The sequence below is a fragment of the Pseudoliparis swirei genome, chromosome 19, assembly GCF_029220125.1.
Source record: "Pseudoliparis swirei isolate HS2019 ecotype Mariana Trench chromosome 19, NWPU_hadal_v1, whole genome shotgun sequence".
In the NCBI taxonomy this organism is placed as follows: domain Eukaryota; kingdom Metazoa; phylum Chordata; class Actinopteri; order Perciformes; family Liparidae; genus Pseudoliparis; species Pseudoliparis swirei.
Genome location: NC_079406.1, coordinates 8,060,556 through 8,084,181, shown reverse-complemented (window position 1 = coordinate 8,084,181; position 23,626 = coordinate 8,060,556). Strand labels below are relative to the sequence as shown.

At 46.6% G+C, this 23,626-nt stretch overlaps 1 protein-coding gene across 2 annotated transcripts; it reads right to left on the bottom strand.

Moving 5' to 3' along the window:
• Positions 1–713: 713 nt before the first annotated feature.
• pcdh10b (protocadherin 10b) lies at positions 714–21,821 on the bottom strand. Of its 2 annotated transcripts, none has more exons than XM_056439843.1 (5): positions 18,878–21,821; positions 18,200–18,258; positions 17,936–18,042; positions 5,810–6,199; positions 714–2,724 (listed from the first exon to the last, which is right to left on the bottom strand). In XM_056439843.1, the coding sequence occupies exons 1-5, from the start codon at positions 21,389–21,391 to the stop codon at positions 2,705–2,707; spliced, it is 3,090 nt and encodes a 1,029-aa protein (XP_056295818.1). In that variant the 5' UTR covers positions 21,392–21,821; the 3' UTR covers positions 714–2,704. The 2 variants fall into 2 exon arrangements, with proteins under 2 accessions (XP_056295818.1, XP_056295819.1); XM_056439844.1 differs by having other exon boundaries at positions 6,042–6,199.
• Between the last annotated feature and the right edge of the window lie 1,805 nt (positions 21,822–23,626).

Here is a 23,626-nt window from a genome sequence, read left to right as displayed (position 1 = left end):
TGTCTGTAGAATTTGGATTAGGATCAAATCAAAATACACAAGTAAAGTACAATTTAAGTAAACACATCATTTCCACTGCTGCAAGTCATATTTTTCAGAATGTCCCCTTAAATATACATATATATGTATAAATAGTATATATATATATATATACATTTATATATGTATATATAACATTAAAATATATGTATATATATATATTCAATACATATATATATATCTGCTTTAAAAGAAATATTCAGTATATATACTTTTTATATATTTTTTTAATATAGATATTTCTTTTATATATATATATCTTTAACATAAAAATGTACTCACAATGGAGCCTGAAACATGAATATTGTATTTAAGTTAAAAACAGTTCACAACTTGAGATAGTGTCCAATTCTCTCTAATATGTAGAGTATATGGACTACGTGCCTCATGTGTCAGTCCATGCTCGGTCCAGGACCCAGCAGTTCTTCTATGTCCTGCAACAAGCAGCCTGGGCCTGAGCTGGTTGGTAATCTGTTCAAACACAGATATATTTGCATCTTAAACCGGTTCCTTCCACAGGATCACACAATTCGGTAATAATGCCAGATCTTTGGGATTATGCTTCAATTTCCCTGACAAATTATCAAATACTCGAGCAACTGAAAAGAAAAGATGTGAATAGACACGGGAAAAAGACGAAAATAACCCGATTGCACCGACACGATAAAATGGTGGATTTTTTTTTCAAAGCAACTTTATTTATAACACTTAGAAAACAACAAACTCCTTCCTGACTCATTGTGTCCAAAATGGAGTCCCACCTCCACATAGAAGGCTCTTTTCAGTGTGTCCAGTGTTCGATGTGACGGGGCCGGGATGTTACCGACTGGCCGAGCGGTTGGGTCGTCGCCTTGAATTTTGCCCGCTGCAAGGGATTGTGGGACGCCATTATCTCCTTTTCCCTTCCACAAAGGATGGTCCAGTGTATCCTATGCTGAAGGAGATAAGGCGGGGAGCTAGGAAGCGCCCTTCCTCAGCATTTGGAGGATTCCTTCAGCTCTTATCACGTCTGACACTTCAATTCATCCGGGTCATTTCACTCAGTGATGAAGCTTCCTGAGCAAAAAAAAAAAAATCCCCCCAAAAAAGAGACTATTTGACCGCAGCCGTACTTTCTGCAGTACGACCAGGACAGGTGTCAAAAAACAAAAGCACATAAGACCCCCACCTTTTTGACCACCTCTTTTCAGTTTATCATCGGCATATCGGTGTGTTTGTGTTCGTAATGTGTGAGAAAGAAATGTGAGTCTCCTCCACCATTCGACTGCGTCGCGTACAACACCGCAAACCACGTCTTTAGTTCCCTTTCTTTATAAATGGACCCTTAAAGTTGGTTACAATGACACAGAATTAACATGGATTGCAATCTAAATTATTAACTTTTTTTTTTCATAGACATGGTCTTTATCAATATCCAAAAGTGGAGAGAGAGGAATAAAAGAAATCATGAAGTGATGTCAAACAATGAGAACTTGAGTTTAACATCGGCTAAGGCTGTTCTGTCTCTTTGTGTGTCTCGCTGGGGGGGGGGGGGGGGGAGACCCTAAAAGCCTTCTTCAGGGGCATTTAAAGTCAGACCACTTTATCAAAAACGTGGAACCCAGCAAACGGATAGCACACCTTCAGAACAAGTAGATATAGATTTATATTTATACATATATATATATATATAGAGAGAGAGAGAGTTTTATATTCAGCTCCAAACTTAAAAAGAGTACAGTAAACACTTCTCACACATGATAGAAAACTACTCGACGTCTCAGAATCAGAAAGATGGTGCAGGTAAACAAAGCCCCCGAGCCTGCGATGTGTGATGGACCCCCCCCCCCTCCCTCCCTCCCTCCCAATCGGAAAAAAAAAGGAAACAGAACCGTGAACAGAACTCGTCAAAAAAAAATACATATCCTGCCCACAATCTTTTCATACAAATGTCCAAAGTAGATCGGGTAGAGAGACACCTGACCGCACGAACAGAATAGAAAAATCTAAAACAGTGGTGTTGCATTTTGAAATGCACAAAAGATTCTCCTGTACAATGTTGGCGTCTCTCTGCGAGGAAAAACGCCTAAAGGGCTCAGTGGCGGGTTTTCTTTTTCTTGTTTTATTATTTTTTTATTTCTCTGGGTGGCTCTGGTTCTGATTTGTCTCTCAGTACACACATGTGGTCTCTCTCCTCAAAGAAGTACCCGTCAGTACTGTAAACAGGCACTCGCAGATTGGCAAAGGGGTCGGAGAGGTCGGCGTCCCGTCCGTCGCCGCCTGCCGTCCCTCCTCCGGCCGCCTCTGTTAGTTTTCTCAGTCCCGCTGAGACAACGGGGTCCTCCCGGTAAGGCTTATTCGTCTACCTGCCTGCACCCGTCCATCACCCCTCCCAAACGTCTCCTAATCCTGAGAGTAGAGAGGGTAGGGGGGGCCCTCCAAAGCTCCAAGGAAATTCCAGAGAGGAGGGTTGGGGGTTCGGTTCCTCGTGGTGTCGTGTGTGTCTTCTGTAGATTCTCGCTGGGTGAGGAGGGATGAGGGCGGGGAGGGCGTATGGGTTGGAAACGTGATGCTCTTTCTTACACACATATATATAGAGAGAGATATTTATATATATGTAGCCTCGGTCGTCGGGGGAGCGATTGTGCAAAGTCACGCCGTCTCCGGTATGTCCACGCGGAAGGAGCTAGCAAACCCTTTTCCCCGCTAGAAGAAGAAGAAGAAGAAGAAGAAGAAGAAGACTGATTAGCTGCATTTTCAAACACAATGGGCAATGTGAAACACTTGCGGCGACATTCTGACGGGGGGGAGGAAACGGGACATGTTTCTATCTGCTATGTTGTTGAAATGACCATAAACAGAGGTCCCAGGGAGGAGGAGGGTGGGGGGGGGGTGAGCAGGGGGGGGAGGAAGGGGGGGGGGTGTTAGTCTGAGAGGAAGGGACAGAGCGGCGGCCTTTAAATGGCCCCCCATTCACACACGGTCACTACCCGACTATCCCTCAGCTGAGCCCATTCTCTCTTCAGCCCTGTGAAATGGCTCATGGGTAATGTGTGTGTGACTATGTGTGTGAAGTGGATGTGTGTGTGTGTGTGTGTGGGACGGGGGGGGGGGCAACCAAAACAAGTGGGATGCTCATTCCCAGCCTCCTATCTACGCCGCCTCCTCTTCACCCTATCCTTCCATGATGACTATCAACCCCCCCCCCCCCCCCCCCACTGTCCCTTCTCCCCTGCGCCCCTCCCTGACCCGACCCCTGGGCCCAGGCGTGCACCTCCAGGACAAAAGAGTCTCTGTGGATGACTGGCTGACTTGATCAGATTAGGGAGCTTCAGCCTCTTGGCATGATAATCCCATCCCTCCCCCTTTCCCTCCTTCTCTCTCTGACTGTTGTTCCCTCTTTGCTATTATCCCCCCCCCCCTCACCCCCCACCACCGCCATTGCCACCCCCGCGCTCATTAGCATACGGGCCACAGTGATCCACTTTGAGAGGAGTGAGCGGCGGCGTTGATGGGAAGCTCGGGGAGCCCTTCACCTTCGAGTGCAGCATCCCTGGCGCATAATAAGCACATCCACGTAACCACGGGAACAAGGAGCATCACACCAGCTCAGAAGTGATCACCGTTTGAAACGTGTACGTCGGTCGCTTGATGTCGGGGCGCAGGAGAAGTTTTGTGGGTCTTCTTTTTACTTTGTTGAGATCGTTTTCTTTCACTGGAAATGCAAATAGCCACATTAGAGCCGTAATGCTCTCCACTGAGGTGTGAAGCAGTTTGCAGGGTTCTCTTTCCTTTTTAGATCAAATGGGCATCGGCGCTAAATGATTGGTGCATTTCACGTGTTCTGTTATTTTTACATTCCAGTTATTGTTATTGCTCCAGGTTGCTTTTTATCGCTTTGGTTGTACTTTACTTTATTACGTTTTTTAAAGTTTTTTACAGTATTTCTTATACAGGTGATATTTAAGTTCTTTGTGAAAACAATATATATATATATATATATATATATATACATAAACTACCGTTCAAAAGTTTGGGGTCAATTAGAAATATCTTTATTTTTCAAAGAAAAGCACTGTTTTTTCAATAAAGATAACATTAATCAAAAATACACACTATACATTGTTAATGTGGTAAATGACTATTCTAGGTGGAAACGTCTGGTTTCTAATGAAATATCTCCAGAGGTGTATAGAGGCCCATTTCCATCAACTATCACTCCAGTGTTCTAATGGTACATTGTGTTTGCTAATCGCCTTAGAAGACTAATGTCTGATTAGAAAACCCTTGTGCAATTATGTTAGCGCAGCTGAAAACAGTTATGCTGGTGATAGAAGCTATACAACTGGCCTTCCTTTGAGCTTGAAGTACAAAATTAATACTTCAAATATTAATCATTATTTCTAACCTTGTCAATGTCTTGACTATATTTTCTATTCAATTTTCAATTCATTTGATAAATAAAAACGAGTTTTCATGGAAGACACAAAATTGTCTGGATGACCCCAAACTATTGAACGGTAGTGTATATAGTTATATAACTGATGTTTTTCAATAGTTCTAATTAATTTCCATGTAATTAAATAACAATGGGCCATGGTGCGTAATGGACTGGTTAGTTAAACCTGTTGTACTTCACACATTGGGGCGACATCGACCGGCTTCTTCCTTCTCTGGCTCCTCATGTCTCCCCTGCTGAACTGCCTCAGCGGTCCAGTCGTCGGGTTACGGGCCCGGTTGTTCCGGGCCGTCGGCAGACGGCGAGCCACAACACAGCCGTTGGTTCCCAGGAGGACTTGTAATGGGAGCAATCGGATGCTTGCTCAACATAACGGTTTGATCCAGGATTAAACAAATGTTTTTTTTTTTTTAAAGCATAGCTAATGAATAAAACATGAATTAAAGGGGGGTGGCATTTTTCTTGCTGTTTCCTAACATCACGCTGTGGTTTTCAATGATGGCGCGAGGCAAGCAGCGGAGCTCCGACAGTCTGATAATTCCAGCTCGCTGTGTCGGAGGGTGAGAGAGAGAGAGGGGCCTCTTCAGGCACTGCTTGACACAATTATAATTAAGCATTATCACTAAATTGCAGTGATTGAGGATGTATCTCTTTGTGGCCTTTGAATGGGAGTTTAGAAACTGTAATTCCTTGTGAAAGGAACGTTTTTGGTTTTCTTTTTTCTTTCTTGATTTCTCCTCCTTGAATATCTCAAAGTGGCTTTTTGATCCGCGGCTCCGACACAAAAACCGTCTGCCAAAAAAAAAACGAGAGGAGACGTCGAGCGAAACATCCACGTTGCATTGTGGGAGCTTTGTGGGAAAGTTGTGCGCACAGCAGACCTTCTTCTCTTTCTTTTATCTCCCGTAACGAGCTCCCTTAATGTTAACATCTCCACCCACATCAAAGCTACCTTATAGATCATAATTGCTTTTGGCATGTCTCATTTAGGACGACCCACAGGCCAATCAGCGCTGGAGGTGTTGCGAGTGTGTGTGTGTGTGTAAATTGGAAACGGTAGGTGAGGTCAAAGAGATAAGAGAGATAAGAGAGATGGGAGATGGAGATGCCTTAGAAGAAGAGTTAGTCTGTCAGGATGGCTCGGAGAACAGGAGTCAGGCCTGAAATTAATCCTTGCTTCCTTCCTCCAGCCAATCCAGAGGGAGGAAAATTACATTTTGATTTTTTTTCTTCTTTTTTTTTCACTTCACCTAACTCAATCAGCGGTTCAGAGAAGCGAGAGGGCGGGCGGGCGGGCGGGCGCTGAGGCCGCAGCAAAGCAACAATACTCACTCAAATAAGCCGGCTTATAAGGCGCTCGGGAAATGGGCGGAAATACATCCGACTCTTCCCTCTCTAGGGAGCTCTGCTGGTGGCTGAGGTGATGGTTTTTGAGGAGTTGGTGGTGCTGCTGGTGGTGGTGGTTTTGGTGGAGGTGGAGGTGGAGGTGTTGTTGACTGACAGGCGTCTCCTTGCCAAAGGTGGAGAATGACCTATCGGCCGTTTGCTCGGGGGGTTCAAATACCTCTGTGTCCGGGACCGAGTCCATGCCCGGCACGTGCAGGTTGCTGCGGTAGTCCGGGCCCTGGCGCCCGTCGGAGGCCACGAAGCTGGGCATCCAGCAGCGGTCGGAGTGGCCCAGAGCCTTGCACTCCTCCGTGCAGTTGGAGAAGAGATCGGCGCCTGAGAGGAGGGAGGAGGGAGGAGGAGGGAAGGAGGAGAAAAAGAAAAAGGAGCGGGAGAGGTGTTAAAGCGTTTCTTCAACAAGCAAGAAAAAAAAAACGGCAAACGTGAGACATGTGGACGCACACACACATTCACACATACACACGCCCACAGATGGCATCCGGCGTATTTTTCTTCCACAATATGTATTTATGCATATTCCTCATGTCATATTCCGGTGTCGCCGTCGTTAGGATCAAAGACCTCGGGGAGAGCAGAGTGAGAGGAGAGATTCTTCTCCCGGGGTTTACGTCCGAGACGGAAATAACAACACGACGCGGTGGGAATCGTTCACCTAATCATAGGTTTTAAAAAAAAGAAGAAGGTGCATTTGCATAACCTGCAAGAATGCGTTACCCCCCCCCTCCCCCAGAGCACACGCGACGAGCAGTGCTCCTAATCAACATTCAGAATGTTTGATGGTTTTCTGACTTCAGAGCAGTTGCGATGATATTTGGGATGATTTTGGAATCCCTGTAGACCAGCTGCTATAATCCAAGAACAAAAGGGATCTGTATCTGTTAATATGGATCATCAATTACCCCCCATTAGTTTCTGCAGCAAAGTAACGTGATCTCTAAAGGATCAATTTGCTCCTTTTTGTCCCTCTCGTTCTGATCCCATGATTCACTCCGGTCCGTTTTAGCATCCGCTGCGTCACTTTGTAAAGCCGTGTGTGTGTGTGTGCGTGTGTGCATGTGCAACCTTCAAAGCCTGGACATTAGATTGGCCCAACCGCAAACTCAATAGCATTGGGTTACCCGGCCTGCCCCCTGTCCCGGGCCCTGAGCCGCGCCCCCTTCACAAACCCCATTGTCCTCCATGAAAGGCCGGACTGCAGGTACTCTGCTGCAAACTAGTTTGAGCGTGTTCACTTTCATGTGGAGCAATTGTCGGCGAGGCTTTTTTCTTTTCAGTTTTCGCCGTAATTCTCCGTGAGAATATCCCCGATTGTCAGAGAGCAAATCGGGGTGTGTTGGGGTGGGGGGGGGGCGGGGGGAGAGAGAGAACAGCTATTTAGGCCGAGTGTAAGCCTTCAGCCAAACTGTGGTTCATTGCCCCATATGTTTTTCGTTTTGCCGGCGGCCTCAGATCTTGTGTTTGCATGTATTTTGAAACCCAAATCCGCTTGTTTGTGTGTGTGTGTGTGTGTGTGTGTGTGTGTGTGTGTTTGTGTGTCTGAGTCACTGTTTGGTGTTCCAATCTGAACTGTCCAGCTCGGAGATCTGCTACTAATCCCTCTGAAAACAGGCCGATTAGACCGAGGTCTGCTGCTGGCCCAGTGAGCAGGGAGTGTGTGTGTGTGTGTGTGTGAGTGTGTGTGTGTCTGTCTGTCTGTGGGCTTGAGTGTGTGTGTGTCTGTGGTCAGCAAAGGGGGAATTTGCTTTGTTAGTAAGCGGATTAATTTGGCTTGCCGTCACTAACAGCTTGGAAAAGTGCCCAGTCTCCTAACGACGGGGTTTCTTATTAAATATTAACCGACATGCCATAAATAACACCGGGACATTACGTTTTAATACGTCCTCTGGAATGGGAGGAGAGGGCCTGCCTCGCTGCACCTGCACATGCAGGGGGAGCGCTGCATTGTGGGTACCGATACAAAGATGCCGATCTATTGAATCCGACGTTTGAACTATGAACTGGAAGCTGTTCGTCACGGCATTAGATAAAACATTTAAATAAAGGTTACTTCTAAAGATCTTTCACCATGTTGCTGCTGTACCATGTTTCAATCATGGACAGCATTCACATTTTGTATTTATATTTCTGTATATTATTTACATCGTTTGGAGTAACCTGTGACGTACGGTGATTAAATTAATGTGTGTCCCAAACAGACTATTATTATATATTATCGAATATCTATTATAAATCTTTGTTTTTAAGACACAATGACTGAATATAATGCTGTAAAAACAATTGTGATGTTTGGTGCATGAATTGCTCCGTGGACCAATGTAAAACAGCCGATATTCAGCGTATTATTGGAATCCCTGGTATGGGAATGCGATCGGAGCCCACCAGGTGTCGGAGCCGGGGCTCCAGAGCTTTATCAGTGGCTCCCTCATTGTGGGCAGCGAGTGGAAGGAGGACACAGAGCGCCGCTTCTATTACAAAATGGATGCTGTGTGGATTCTCAAAATGGGAACGGCAAATGTGGCATTTAGGCTGTCGGAGACTCTCTCTCGCTCGCTCATACACACACACAAACACACACAGAGAGAGAGAGAGATTAAGACATCTTGATATTTCTTGGCATTTTGGAAAAATTACATGTTCCCCTGGTACATTAGACTATTGAATCAGGACGATAAAAACATTCCAGCTGTGAAATCAAACCCCTCACCAGACACACACACACACACACACACACAGCCTGAGCCGTGCTTGACATGTGAATCCAGGTGCGGCGGGTTAGGCCCCTTATCTCTCCAACAGAGCAAACGGTCGCCGTGGGTTCTGGCCGCGTCCCCCTGCGTGGCGAGACAAGATGGGCGTGGCCGACGCCCCGCGCTGAGCCCAAAAACAAGCAGAGGGGTCGTAGAGACAGAGGCAGGGCGCCGCCTTCATGGAGCGCGCTGACCCCCCCCCCCCCCCACCCCCGTTACTTCCTGCGGCCTCATCTCCTCTTAGCATTCGGCACGGCGCTTGCGCAGGGCTAACGCAAATTCTCCATAATAACCTTCATTTTGGTAATTGGTATGCAGAGGTCTGAGAAATGAATTACTGATCAGCGAGCTGTTACCACGGCGATAACATGAACGACGAGGCCTAAGGAGAAATTCATCATGGCAGCGTGGGGGTGGGGGCAGGGGGGGGGGATAGAAAAGTGGATAAGCGCCTCGACTCAATCTTCTCCCGAGTGCGTGACATTGGCTTTATTGATAATATTTACTTTACACATGGAGCGGGAGCTGGAAATGCCCCCCCCCCCCCGAGGGCCCCGTAGAAGTGGTCCTTGATGATCGGGCAGCAAATGGGGGGGTCCACTTTATTAATTCCAGAAGCAAATGCGCCCATCGCAGAATTCAAAGAACGGCCTTGAACTCAAGAGTTGCGCGACAGAGAACTCACAAAGTGCACCCCGGCAATGACAGGGGGGGGGGGGGCGGGGTGGAGGTCACAGGGGTCACGGTCCACGAGGAAACGTTCCGCGAGATGAGGTTGGTTTTTAAATCTAATTTTAGGAAAACTGTCAAAGTACGCAACACAAACCACCATATGCATAAACATATGAATTCAAATGAATATGTTGTAACCATTATGCGACTTCCTGTCTTTGTTTACATTGCGGGGACTATAATAAGTGTTATCTTTCAGTTGTGGGGGTTCAAATACAACACGAAATAAACCCGAGTGACACAAGTCTTTGCATGAAAACTATGAACAATCAAGAGTTAATTTGAGAATACCGTGTCGCTAAATATTATATCGGTTTGACATGTTGATATTTGTCAAAGACCATCCGATATGATGTATCTACATAACCTCGCCCTGCTTCTTAGCACAGTCAAGGACTTCACACAGTGCATATAGATACGTGTATTAAAAGATATCCGCTAGATGTGAGATGGACCATAGTTGGAGTGCAAATATGTGCACATAAGAGGAAAATGTATGCAAGAGAAAAAATAATTGCATGAAAGGATAGATGTATTCATAATACTTTCTTTGGCATACGTATCACATAATTCATGCATGCATACATTCCCATCTTAGATCCATGCATTCTTTAGGCTATGAAAGCAGTGTGTCTGAAAGTGAACATGCAAGGACACGAGAGTCAAAATATATGTAAGTGATGAAATATGTATGCATATATGTACGTAAGAGCCCCTGAATAAGTGAGAAGAGATGTATGAACAGGACCGCCGGAACTAATAGTTCTGCCCAATGGGTAGCATTTTGAATGCAGATCATTTACATTTATACAATATAATTTAATTACTTCAACAATCAACGTCATTCATTACACAGGATTTTATTTATCTGTGTTGCAATTATTAAAACACAACTACTTGTGGCACAATTACCCAAACTAATAACTCCATAATCAATGGTCTGCACCCAGAATTCACCTGTGAAAATGCCTGTCACCAATCGGATGGCTTAGAAAGCGCAGCCTGGACACTATGAGTTGGAATGTGAACAACGATGGAGGCCAACTATGCCAATGTAATTACAAAGTCCTGTCTTATGTTTACAGTATAATACAGTGATATATTATGTTCATATTGTCTCCAGATGAACGTCAGTGGCCCTCCAGAGAGAAGCAGTCAAACCAATAGAGTCCCTCTTCAGTGATTTATACGAGTTATTTAGGAAGACTTGCACCAGCCACCTATTTCCCTGTACTTTGAATTGTCTCACAGCGTCTGGTTGGTTGTGGCAGTCATGTGACATTAGTCTGCTGTTATCCAAACCCACTTTTTTTGTTACTAATGGACCGTATATTTCATTACTTTGAGTCTGTTCCCTCCTTATTTGTCCCTCGCAGGTCCCTCAACTCAGCTGCTGCGCTGTAACTATGAACTTCATGGATCTGTGAACCCAGGACACAAGGGGCGGGCCCAGATGCCTTATATGGTGCTATTGGAGCATTCATTATGCAAATGCTCAGTTCTCATGAACAGCGCTGGACATCCAGAAGCCAGGAGCGTTTTGCTGAATAGAGCCCACCATACAATAGAAAAAGAAAGAAAAAGGTTGAGATAAGAATAGCAGAACGTTCTGTATTCACGAAGGAAGATGCCAAAGACTCCCGATAATGTGTTTGAGCCGTTGCAACCAAACCGAACTGTAAACACAATGTCTGTGCTCACTTAGTGTTCGGAAGGAAGAACACACTGTGCACAGCTACAGGACCACAGTGTACTCCTCACACCTAAAACACATCATCATCATCATCGTCGTCGTTGTGGCTGCCACCGCACACATACCTGCACACTTAATGTGCAGTCATTGTTCAGCTGAGTCCTGCTTTTGACCTTTACTACACATCCTCCCTTATCTCTCTCTCTCTCCCACTCTTTCCCTCTCGCTCCCCATATCTATCCCCCACTCTCTTTCCCATCCTCTCTCCCTCTCTCCCTATGTCTCTCTAGTTCTCTCGTTCTTTCTCCCACTCTTCCCCTCTCTCTCCCCATCTCTCTCCCCCTCTCCGTTTCCCACTCTTTCCCTCTCTCTACCTCTCTCTCTCTCCCATTATTCCCTCTTTCTCTCCCCCTCTCTCTCTCCCCCTATCTTTCACTCTCTCTCTCTCCCCCTCTCTGTCTCTCTCTCTTTCCCCCTATCTTTCACTCTCTCTCTCTCTGTCACTCTGTCACTCTCTCTCTCTCCCTCTCTTTCACTCTCTTTCTCTCTGTCACTCTGTCTCTCTCTCCCCCTATCTTTCACTCTCTCTCTCCCCCTCTCTGTCTCTCTCTCTCTCCCCCTCTCTGTCACTCTCTCTCTCCCTCTCTGTCACTCTCTCTCTCCCCCTATATGTCACTCTCTCTCTCTCCCTATCTTTCACTCTCTCTCTCTCTCCCCCTATCTTTCACTCTCTCTCTTTCCCCCTCTCTGTCTCTCTCTCTCTCCCCCTATCTTTCACTCTCTCTCTCCCTATCTTTCACTCTGTCACTCTCTCTTTCCCCCTATCTTTCACTCTCTCTCTCTCTGTCACTCTGTCACTCTCTCTCTCTCCCCCTCTCTGTCTCTCTCTCTCTCCCTCTCTTTCACTCTCTTTCTCTCCCCCTCTCTGTCTCTCTCTCTCTCTCTCCCCCTCTCTGTCACTCTCTCTCTCTCCCCCTCTCTGTCACTCTCTCTCTCTCCCCATCTCTTTCTCCCTGTCACTCTCCAGCACACAGTGAAAAGCCCGGTTAATAATCTTAGCATCTTTGTTTAGTCCGTGTTCCGAGTATATTTGAATGAGTGTATATGTGTTTTTCCTCCCGGTCTTAACAGACAATGTTTTCGGACGAAATGCGTCATTGGAGGACAATAAAAGCTGTTGGCACCACAATGCAGCCAGCGGCGGGAACCTGAAGACAAAGGGCTGCGTCGACAGTCCTGACATAACCGGCGTGCCACCACCCCGAAGGAACAGCGAGGGCCACGAGGGCAAACTGCACCCAATGGTTCCAGCACACACCGGTCCCGTCAGTGAGTAACGCTCGTGCTTTAATTCAATGTACAGCCCAAGATGGAGAAAAAAATAACACAATACACTCCTCTAAATCGGATTAAATGGACACAGAAACCAACGCCTCAGCAGAAAAAATAACAGAGATTGCGTTTGCCTCCCTGACGTCGACCCGCTAGAGGCCGAGAGAGAGGACACGGACCTCGTGTTTACTGAACATTAGCATCTATCAAACAGGCCGGAGTGGACCGCGTGCATGAAGAGGCTACGTTCTCTCCGTCAGCACCGTGGGACGCTAAGCCGCACTATCAATTATCCTAATCAAACAAAGACTTAATGCACAGCAAATAATCTGTTTAAAAGGCACTGAGCCCGGCTGATAAGTCGCCAAACAAAGTAACTGTTTCCCATCGCCACGCCAAGGGCACTCAAAGTCAGCGGCGAAGTGCTGCCGGGCCTGGACACGGCACACGGTGGAGAGGAATGCCGAATGACACGGAGCAGCTGGCTTCACGTTTTGATTCTTTCATCACCTTCGGTCAGACACTTCCCCGTAAGAGCTCGTTAACGTGTACGGTTGTTTACATGCTGGAGTTTGGTAAAAACACGTTGTTTACATGCTGGAGTTTGATTAAAACATGTTGTTTACATGCTGGAGTTTAGTAAAAATACATTGTTTACATGCTGGAGTTTGGTAAAAACACGTTGTTTACATGCTGGAGTTTGGTTAAAACATGTTGTTTACATGCTGGAGTTTAGGTAAAACATGTTGTTTACATGCTGGAGTTTGGTAAAAACACGTTGTTTACATGCTGGAGTTTGGTAAAAACATGTTGTTTACATGCTTGAGTTTGGTAAAACACGTTGTTTACATGCTGGAGTTTGGTAAAAACACGTTGTTTACATGCTGGAGTTTGGTTAAAACATGTTGTTTACATGCTGGAGTTTAGGTAAAACACGTTGTTTACATGCTGGAGTTTAGGTAAAACACGTTGTTTACATGCTGGAGGTTAGGTAAAACATGTTGTTTACATGCTGGAGTTTAGGTAAAACATGTTGTTTACATGCTGGAGTTTAGGTAAAACATGTTGTTTACACGCTGGAGTTTGGTTAAAACACATTGTTTACATGCTGGAGGTTAGGTAAAACATGTTGTTTACATGCTGGAGTTTGGTTAAAACACATTGTTTACATGCTGGAGTTTAGGTAAAACACGTTGTATACATGCTGGAGTTTGGTTAAAACACATTGTTTACATGCTGGAGTTTAGGTAAAACACGTTGTATACATGCTGGAGGTTAGGTAAAACATGTTGTTTACATGCTGGAGTTTAGGTAAAACACGTTGTTTACATGCTGGAGTTTAGGTAAAACACGTTGTTTACACGCTGGAGTTTGGTTAAAACACATTGTTTACATGCTGGAGTTTAGGTAAAACACATTGTATACATGCTGGAGTTTGGTTAAAACACGTTGTTTACATGCTGGAGTTTAGGTAAACCACATTGTTTACATGCTGGAGTTTGGTTAAAACATGTTGTTTACATGCTGGAGTTTAGGTAAAACATGTTGTTTACATGCTGGAGTTTGGGTAAAACATGTTGTTTACATGCTGGAGTTTAGGTAAAACATGTTGTTTACATGCTGGAGTTCAAGCAAAACATATTGTTTACATGCTACCGTTTAAGTAAACACGTTGTTTACATGCTGGAGTTCAGGCAAACCATGTTGTTTACATCATAGAGATTAGGCAAAATACATGTATTACATGATGGGGTTTAGGCAAAACACGTTGTTTACATGCTGGAGTTTAGGTTAACACATTGTTTACATGCTGGAATTTAGGTAAAACATGTTGTTTACATGCTGGAGTTTAGGTAAAACACGTTGTTTACATGCTGGAGTTCAGGCAAACCATGTTGTTTACATCATAGAGTTTAGGTAAACACGTTGTTTACATGCTGGAGTGTGCATCTATGTCCGATTTCAGATTTATTTCATTTCTGCCTCTTTGATCTGTGGAGTTCTGCTAACTTCCCCAGAAGTTAGCATTAGATATTGTCTCATTTGTTTATTTAAACACAACATTAATTTCCCCCCCTATTCAGCTAAATGTATTTCATTTAAGAAATCATATTTGTATATATATACATATTCCCTCTGATGTGTCAACACGATGAAAGAAGAATTCTAAATCCACTGTTCAGATTCATATTCTGCAAACATATGCAAATGAGTCCATAGTTAACAAGATAATGCCCTCATTTGCATATCCACACATAACGTTCCTGACATCTTGTAGTACAGAAAAACAACTGTCAGTCATCAACCGGAGAGCTTTCATGGCGCTGTCTTTTAGTTCCGGACTGGGGAGGACCTCTGAAGGTGGAGGTCCTGGTTCTGGCCCGCGGGGGGTTTCTGTGGTCGAGATGTATATCACAGACTGCTGAGTGGGACCCCGATGTTGTCAGGGTATGAATGTTGTTTCAGAGCTGCACTTCCTCAGGGGCCACAGAGTATGTGGTCATGTGACTAATTGATGGATATACATCCCGATAAGAGAAAAAGGACTTCAGGCAACTCCCTCGTGCAGGGGGGATATCGCCAGGCTCTCCCGTAGAGGTCTGGATCCAGTCTGAACCCTTTTGGTGCTCACATGGCGCCGGGCTCTGACATCGCCTCACTTGTTAACTCAACTGAGCAGCAGACCACGAGGGACTGAATACAGGCCCGCGGGTCTGCTGACTGCACGGCTGCATGTGATCGGACAACATCCAACCTTTTGTTTCCGTGAGAGACCCGGCTACATATCTCCATGAGGCCTCCTCAGCTGATTACCGACACTGAGATTAACATTGTTGTTGTCCGACATGTTGTCAGGAATGTTATGTTTGAAAATGCAAATGAGGCATTATCTTGTTAAATATGGACTCATTTGCATAATGTTTCCAGAACATAAGTCTGCACATTGGATGAAGCCGAGGTTTAGAAATCTTCTTTCATCCTGTTGACGCATCAACGTCAACGGTTTTTACAGAGCGGAAATGTATGTCTTAGTATTGCTCCATGAATCAGAAAACGAATATGTCTTCCATGTTTTTAGTAATAACTCTGAATGATGAATGAACAAGTCCCTCTGTGAAAACCTTCAGAATATAGAGAGGGACAAAGCCTTCACAGATATGATTTACATTTGGGTTAATGAACGTTACGTTTTAAATATGCAAATAAGGCACTATCTATTGGTAATTTATGGTGAATTTAGGAGAACTCTGCAGCTCAAACGGACAGATTTTATTATTTTGACTAGTCTGAAACAAGAAATGGAAACAGAACAGCGCAAAACCTTCGAATGGATCAGTATGTTTCCCTTAAATAAGGTTCCTATTCCTCAAACTGACACCAGAACCAGACAAGGTCCACATCGGCACTGACCATCTAGGGGGGGCGAGTTCTACCTTACTGGGGTCAGTGTAAACCCAATGTGAGGGTTTCCACTGAGAAGTCAGTACCAAGAGCTCAGATTTAGAAAGGGAGGCATTCAAAAAGAGAAGAACAAGAAGAAGAAGAAGAAGAAGAAGAAGAAGAAGAAGAAGAAGAAGAAGAATATAGGTTGCTTTAGAAAGGGAGGCATTTGAAAAAGAGAAGAAGAAGATAGTTTGCTTTAGAAAGGGAGGCATTTGAAAAAGAGAAGAAGAAGATAGTTTGCTTTAGAAAGGGAGGCATTTGAAAAAGAGAGGAAGAAGAAGAAGAATATAGGTTGCTTTAGAAAGGGGGGCATTTGAAAAAGAGAAGAAGAAGATAGTTTGCTTTAGAAAGGGAGGCATTTGAAAAAGAGAAGAAGAAGAAGAATATAAATTGAGGCATTTGAAAAAGAGAAGAAGAAAAACAAGAAGAAGAAGTAGAAGAAGAAGAATATAGGTTGCTTTAGAAAGGGTGGCATTAGAAGAAGAAGAAGAAGAAGAATATAGGTTGCTTTAGAAAGGGAGGCATTTGAAAAAGAGAGGAAGAAGAAGAATATAGGTTGCTTTAGAAAGGGTGGCATTAGAAGAAGAAGAAGAAGAAGAAAAAGAAGAAGAATATAGGTTGCTTTAGAAAGGGTGGCATTAGAAGAAGAAGAAGAAGAAGAAGAAGAAGAAAAGAAGAAGAATATAGGTTGCTTTAGAAAGGGAGGCATTTGAAAAAGAGAAGAAGAAGAAGAATATAAATTGCTTTAGAAAGGGAGGCATTTGAAAAAGAGAAGAAGAAAAACAACAAGAAGAAGAAGTAGAAGAAGAAGAAGAATATAGGTTGCTTTAGAAAGGGTGGCATTTGAAGAAGAAGAAGAAGAAGAAGAGAGGCGGTCACGTTTTAATACTCGAATGAACGACTGAATCGTCTGTTTTGTTTTTCTGCTTGGCTTCCCGGGCGTCTCATTAAAACGCCCGTCACGTCTCGTCGAGTGGTCTCCGGCAAACCGAGTGGCCGAGCTCACGGGGAGCGGGCTCCTCATTAACCCTGCCGCCGCGTATTTACAAAAACGGCAGCGCATGAATATGAAGAGCAGGCCCGCGGGGGCGGAGGATGTGTGTGTGTGTGTGTGTGGGGGGGGGGGGGGACCAGGTCCGGGGTTCTGTCACCGGCCGGCTGAGCTGCTTTTCTTTGTGTTCAGCCGGAGGGAAATCAGAGCGTCTCGGACGCACAGCGGCGTCCGCTTGTTTTGCCTTCATTCAAATGAGCTTGCGCTCGCTGCGTGGGGGGGTACGCTGCGTGTCCACTGATGAGGATGATGATGGTGGGATTTCTTTAACTCCTTAAATTGTTCTTCAAAAATATCATACTTGAAAAATAAAGATGAAGGGAAAGCCTATTTTAAAAGGAGATGTTTTACCGGCAGAGACTTTAATGAATTGAGCTTTCGTTTGAACTGAGTGGGTCTTGTCCTCAAACTAACGGTGTTATTCACGTGTAATTATTTTTTTTTATCCCAAAATTCTTGAGACATATACAATTAGTTTGAACTTTTCATTTTCAAATGAAAGACATATCTCAGTTCATTAATTAGTTGATGCCACGTGACCGGCGTCACGGGACGTCCTCTCTCTTTGAGACATTCTGACAAGGCGCTTCTCTTTTCAAAATGTGTTGTCTGTCGTGCATTGTCAAGAAATATTATGGACCATCAGCTACGTTGGCTGCATGGTTATGTCTGTTCATTCTTTTTAATTACATTTTAAATGTCTTAATTTAAGGAAACTACATGTTGCAAGTCTTATTGACGCTGAAATAAGTCACCAAAATTAGTGGGATCCCTGGGAAAATATCTTAAGAGTTAATAATGTTTAAACCCTGGAATAATATAATAATTTATATATAAATATATATATATATATATAGCACATTGATTTGTTGCATGCTTTCAATGTGAAAAGTATGAAACCCAAAAGGAAGAGTCCAGCATTCAGCAACTGGGGAGAGAGGCCGCACCCTGCTCCTGGACCACCAGCACCAGCACCAACACCAGCACTAGCACCACCAGCACCAGTAAAACCTGCCCGGCAGAGAAAGAGGCGAGTCACAAGGACCTCTTACCAGAGGAATGGCCTCGGTTGGTGGCGTCGTGGTCGCTGTCTCCCTGCTCGCTGTCTCCGTGGCCGCTGTCTTTGGAGCTCACCATGTCCGCCTCCTGGAACGCCGAGCTGAAAGGGACAAGAGAGGGGGGCGTGAGATCCAAGCTCTGCTTATGGCGCTCTGTGGGTGTTCTCATCCTCATCCTCATCCCCGAGAGTTATCAACGGATGGAGGCGTGAGAGGTTTATTACGCAGGGGAGCGGCGGGGGCGCTTCACATATTTACCTGTTGACACGTCTCGGCCTGTCCACCAGGTAGCTGAGTTCAGCTCGCTGGTGTTTGGTCTGAAAGAGAAGGGGGGTCCGCTGTTAGTGTTGCGAGCGCCATCGTGTTACATGATCACCGTCACACCACGGACATGATGCAACAAGCACACTTCTATTGAGGAGGAGGGCGGGCACACACACACACAGTCGGACACACACACACACACCTAAACACACACACACTCACTCTCAAAGACACTCACGCACACACACACTCACCCTCAAACACACATACAACCTCACACACACACACACACACATACACACACTCACAGCAACCAGCAGCCTGTGAGCCACCATACAGATGTATAGAATGATTTCTTTATATATATTATTGCTGTCTTTATATGAACAACAATCATGCAGTAATTGCTGTTTCTGAGCCGACCTCCCCTGAGGCCTGCTGGAAGGCAACATGTCAGCAGGGGGGAAGGGGATGCTTAAAGAAGTCAATGCAGTGGATGATGTGGCAAACCGCGTGTGTGTGTGTGTGTGTGTGTGTGTGTGTGTGTGTGCATGAAAACACATCTGGAAATATCTGGAAGGGATCTGAGTGGGCTTCAGACATGCTTAAGGTGTGTGTGTAGGTGTGTGTGTGTGGTGAACAGTTGTAGGTATGTATGAGAGGGACTCTTACCTCGTTTGACAAAATGCTGCCGTTTGATATGATGTCGGGCTGCTGGTCTGTGTACCCTGTCACTATGGCCCCGCACGGGTTGTGATCGGTGTCTGTGCTCCTAGACGGACTACGCGGCTTTAGGAACATGAGGTCGGTTTTGGCGGACTCCGGAGTCAGACATACCTGGTAGCAATAGTTCTGGTTTTGGTGGTGAGAGCCGAAGCTCCCCGACTCCTCCACGGGGACCTGAGCCGTGCCGGCCCCGCCGACGCTACCGGCGCTCTGCACCAGCATGATATCCGACTTGTTGAGCTTTTTCTTGCGCGCGCGGCCCTGTCGCGAGCAGCACGAGCTGCAGCCCAGGCAGCACTCGCTGGTCAGGCAGGAGTACAAGTTGAGCTTTTTGTCCTTCTGGCAGCGCACGGCCAGCACGATCATGACCAGGAGGAAGATGAAGGAGACAGAGCCCAGGGCGATGATGAGGATGAGCGTGAGGTCCAGGGTCCCGTCTTTGGTCTTGGCAGTGCTCCCCCGGTCCCTGGCGCCTCGGCCCTCGACCACGCTGTCTACCAGCACCACCAGCACGCTGGCGCTGGAGGACAGCGGCGGCTGGCCGTGGTCCCTCACCTCGATCAGCAGGTCGTACAGCTGGTGCGGGTCGCGCTTGACCGACACGCGCCGCGCCGTGCGCAGCTCGCCCGTCCTCCAGTCCATCCGGAACATGCCGTTCTCGTTCCCCCTCTGGATGCTGTAGGACAGCCGCGCGTTCTCGCCGTCGTCCTCGTCCATGGCCACGATGCGCGTCACCAGGTAGCCCGGCTCGGCGGAGCGCGGCAGGGGCTCCTTGGCGGTGCCGTTTTTCCCCAGTGGGGCCAGCACAACGGGTGCGTTGTCGTTCTGGTCCACGATGATGACTTTCAGCGTGGCGTTGGAGGAGAGCTCCGGGGTGCCCGCGTCTTTGGCCTGGACCATAAAAGTGAAATCCTTCAACTGCTCATAATCAAAGGACCGGAGCGCGTAAAGGTAGCCGGTCTCCTCGTTGATGGACACGTAGGTTTTGACCGACATGCCCTGGATGTCACACTCTAATATGGAGTAGCTGATGAGCGCGTTCTGCCCGACGTCCGGGTCCACAGCCGTCACGGCGTGTATGTACGCGCCCGGCACGTTGTTCTCGGTCACATACACATCATAGATGGCCTGCGCAAACGTGGGCGCGTTGTCGTTCTCGTCCGACACCTGTACTCGGATGGACTTGCTGGCAGCGAGCGACGGCGTCCCTTTATCCCGCGCGACCACGGTGACGGAGTAGGAGTCCGCCTGCTCCCGGTTCAGCGGGCCGTCGGTCACTATGGTGAAATAATTCCGAAAGGACGTTTTCAATTTAAACGGCACGTCGCCGAGGATCTCCACGTGCATCTGGCCGTTCTCCTCCGCGTCCCGGTCGGTCACGCTCAGCAGCGCGATGACGGTGCCGGGAGCAGCCTTTTCGCTCACGGACTCGGTGACTGTGCTGAAGGTGATCTCCGGTGCGTTGTCGTTCAGGTCGCTGACTTTGACCAGCACTTTGCAGTGCGCGGGCACGGCGTTCGGCCCCATATCCTTGGCCTGGACGAAGATCTGATAGAGGCTGCTCTCCTCGAAATCCACCTCTGCGCGCACCTCGATGCGCCCGGTGCGCGGGTCGATGCTGAACAGGTCCTTTACGCGGCTGGATATGTGGTTACTGAAGGAATACACGACATCCCCATTCTGTCCCTCGTCCAGGTCGGTGGCGTTCAGCTGTATGACCAGCATGCCCACCGGTGCGTTCTCCGAGAGGCTCACCGTGTAGACGGGCTGGTCAAACACCGGCACGTTATCATTAGAGTCCATCACTTTGACGACGAGCAGCGCAGTGCCAGTCCGGGGAGGCTGACCCCCGTCCACCGCTGTCAGCACGTACCTGTGCGCCGCCTGCTGCTCCCGGTCCAGCGACTTTTCCAGGACCAGCTCTGCGAACTTGCTTCCGTCCGTTTGGGTCTGCACATCCAGGTAAAAGTAGTTGTTGGTGGTGATATCGTAAGTGCGCAGAGCGTTAGAGCCCACGTCCGGGTCGAACGCGCTCTCTAGGGGGAAACGGGTGCCCGGAGTGGCGCTCTCCGAGATCTCCACCGTGATGTCCGTCTCCGGGAAGCTGGGCGGGTTGTCGTTAATGTCCACCACCTCGATCTCGACCCGAAACAGCTCCAGCGGGTTCTCCAGGAACACCTCCATGTTGAGCTGGCAGCTGGCGCTCTGCCTGCAGATATGCTCCCGGTCGATTTTTTCGCCCACGAACAGGACGCCGTTCTCCAGGTTCACCTCCAGGTACGGCGTGCGAGAGCTGGGCACCACTTGGAACCGGCGTGAGGCCAGTTTAGTAAGGTCCAGTCCCAGGTCCTCGGCGATATTCCCCACCAAGGTGCCATGGTCTGCCTCCTCAGACACAGAGTAGCTTATCTGAGAGAGCACTCCATCCGCGATGCACAGGACAATCAAAAGCACAATCATCGCAGGGAAACAAGTGCACTTGGGTCGAGAATATTATAAACCGTATTATCCTCTGTTATTGAACACAATATCTAGTTCCATCACCCATTTCCTGCGGCAGACAAAGTCTCCAAAATGCGTAAAAGTCTCCAGAACTGTAAAGACCTCCAAGAAAAAAACGGTCCTGTTAAAAGAGAGGCATTTTCGTGTTTCTGAAATGAGTTTGAAAGACCGCAGAGCCTCTTCTTTTCCTGTCCCCTTCACCGCTGTCTCTCTTCTCAGTGTCCGGAGAAGCGGCCGCGCGCATTCCAATGAAGCGCAGTGTGATGGAAGCAGTCCGGGGAGCGCAGTCAGGAAACGAGAAAATCAATATCCACATAAAAACAATAAGAGATCAGGTTCGCGTTCTGTGGTTGTCCCTCTAATCAGACGGTACATGTCCGACTTGTCCTCTCGCTTTCGGGCTTGGTGTCTCTCCTCTTGGCACTCTGCTCCCTCACTGCGGTCCCTTCCACTCCACTCTCTACTGACGCTGTTCACTCAACTCTTTGCTTCTTTTTTTTTGCCTTCTTCTCTTTTTTCTCCCCCCCCCCCCCCCTTGCATCGCGCCGCCCCCATCTCAGCCCCCGCGGCTCTAAGTCACGCTGAGAGCTCTCTCCTGATTGGATGGCAGGGTTGCCTGTCAACGCCCCGCTCGGCCCTCTTTGGTCTCTCTCACTGCGGCTCTAACTCGCTCGACCATCCTCGGAGCTGCTTCTTTTTTAGAATCCTTGTCGCGGAATAGAAGAGGGACAGAGGATGAACCTCCCGACCACCCCCACCCTACACACACATTAACACGTACACATACATATAAACACACATAAAACACACATACACACCCTTGTCCGTAACGTGCGTAAAGTGCGTGCCCCGAATGAACCGCCGTGTGATCGGCGCGATCAGTGGAGATAACTTGTTGACTCTGTTGGCCCGGCACGTCTGAGCCCGAGGATGGACCGGGTTAATGCATGCAAATGCCGTGATATGTATGCAGGGAATTCGTTCGCGCGCTGTTTCTCAAGGCTGCGCATTATAATCACAGCCGGTAGTTGAAACGATATTAACTCTCCTCCAGCCAGCCGCACACACACACACACACACACACAAGCAGCGGGACAGGCAGGCAGGGAGAGCGGCTCTCATCCGCGGACCTCATACGACCCCTAGCGGAGTTACAATGGAGCTCAGCACCGTCCTGTGGACGTGAGCTGGGACTCTGAGGATGAGTCTATTCCTTCCGTGTGGAGACGCAGCTCACTCATAAGACTAAATATGTATGTGTTATGTCAACTAATATATTTAAGGATGGGTTAAATGCAGAGAACACATTTCATATATATAAATAAATAGATATATACACTACCGTTCAAAAGTTTGGGGTCATCCAGACAATTTCGTGTCTTCCATGAAAACTCACTTTTATTTATCAAATGAATTGAAAATTGAATAGAAAATATAGTCAAGACATTGACAAATAATGATTAATATTTGAAGTATTAATTTTGTTCTTCAAACTTCAAGCTCAAAGGAAGGCCAGTTGTATAGCTTATATCACCAGCATAACTGTTTTCAGCTGTGCTAACATAATTGCACAAGGGTTTTCTAATCAGATATTAGTGTTCTAAGGCGATTAGCAAACACAATGTACCATTAGAACACTGGAGTGATAGTTGATGGAAATGGGCCTCTATACACCTATGGAGATATTTCATTAGAAACCAGACATTTCCACCTAGAATAGTCATTTACCACATTAACAATGTATAGTGTGTATTTTTGATTAATGTTATCTTTATTGAAAAAACAGTGCTTTTCTTTGAAAAATAAAGACATTTCTAAGTGACCCCAAACTGTTGAACGGTAGTGTATATATATATATATATATATATATATATATATGTAACTATATGTAATATAGCAATAAAATATGTTTTTCGTTTTTTGTGTATGTCTTGATGGAGACGTGTGTGTGTGTGTGTGTGTGTGTGGGTTATCTGATACACATGTGTGTGTCTTATCTGATACACACATGTGTGTGTGTCTTATCTGATAAACGTGGGGGAGGAGCCACAGAGATCTTCATTGGTCTTTTGAGTAACACTGGGGTCAGACTGGACGCCAACCACAGTAGAGGGTACAGTAAAGGAGAGCATTCTACAGAAGGAAAACAAAAGATTTATGAGAGTTATGCATCTGCATGCATGATTATTCCTC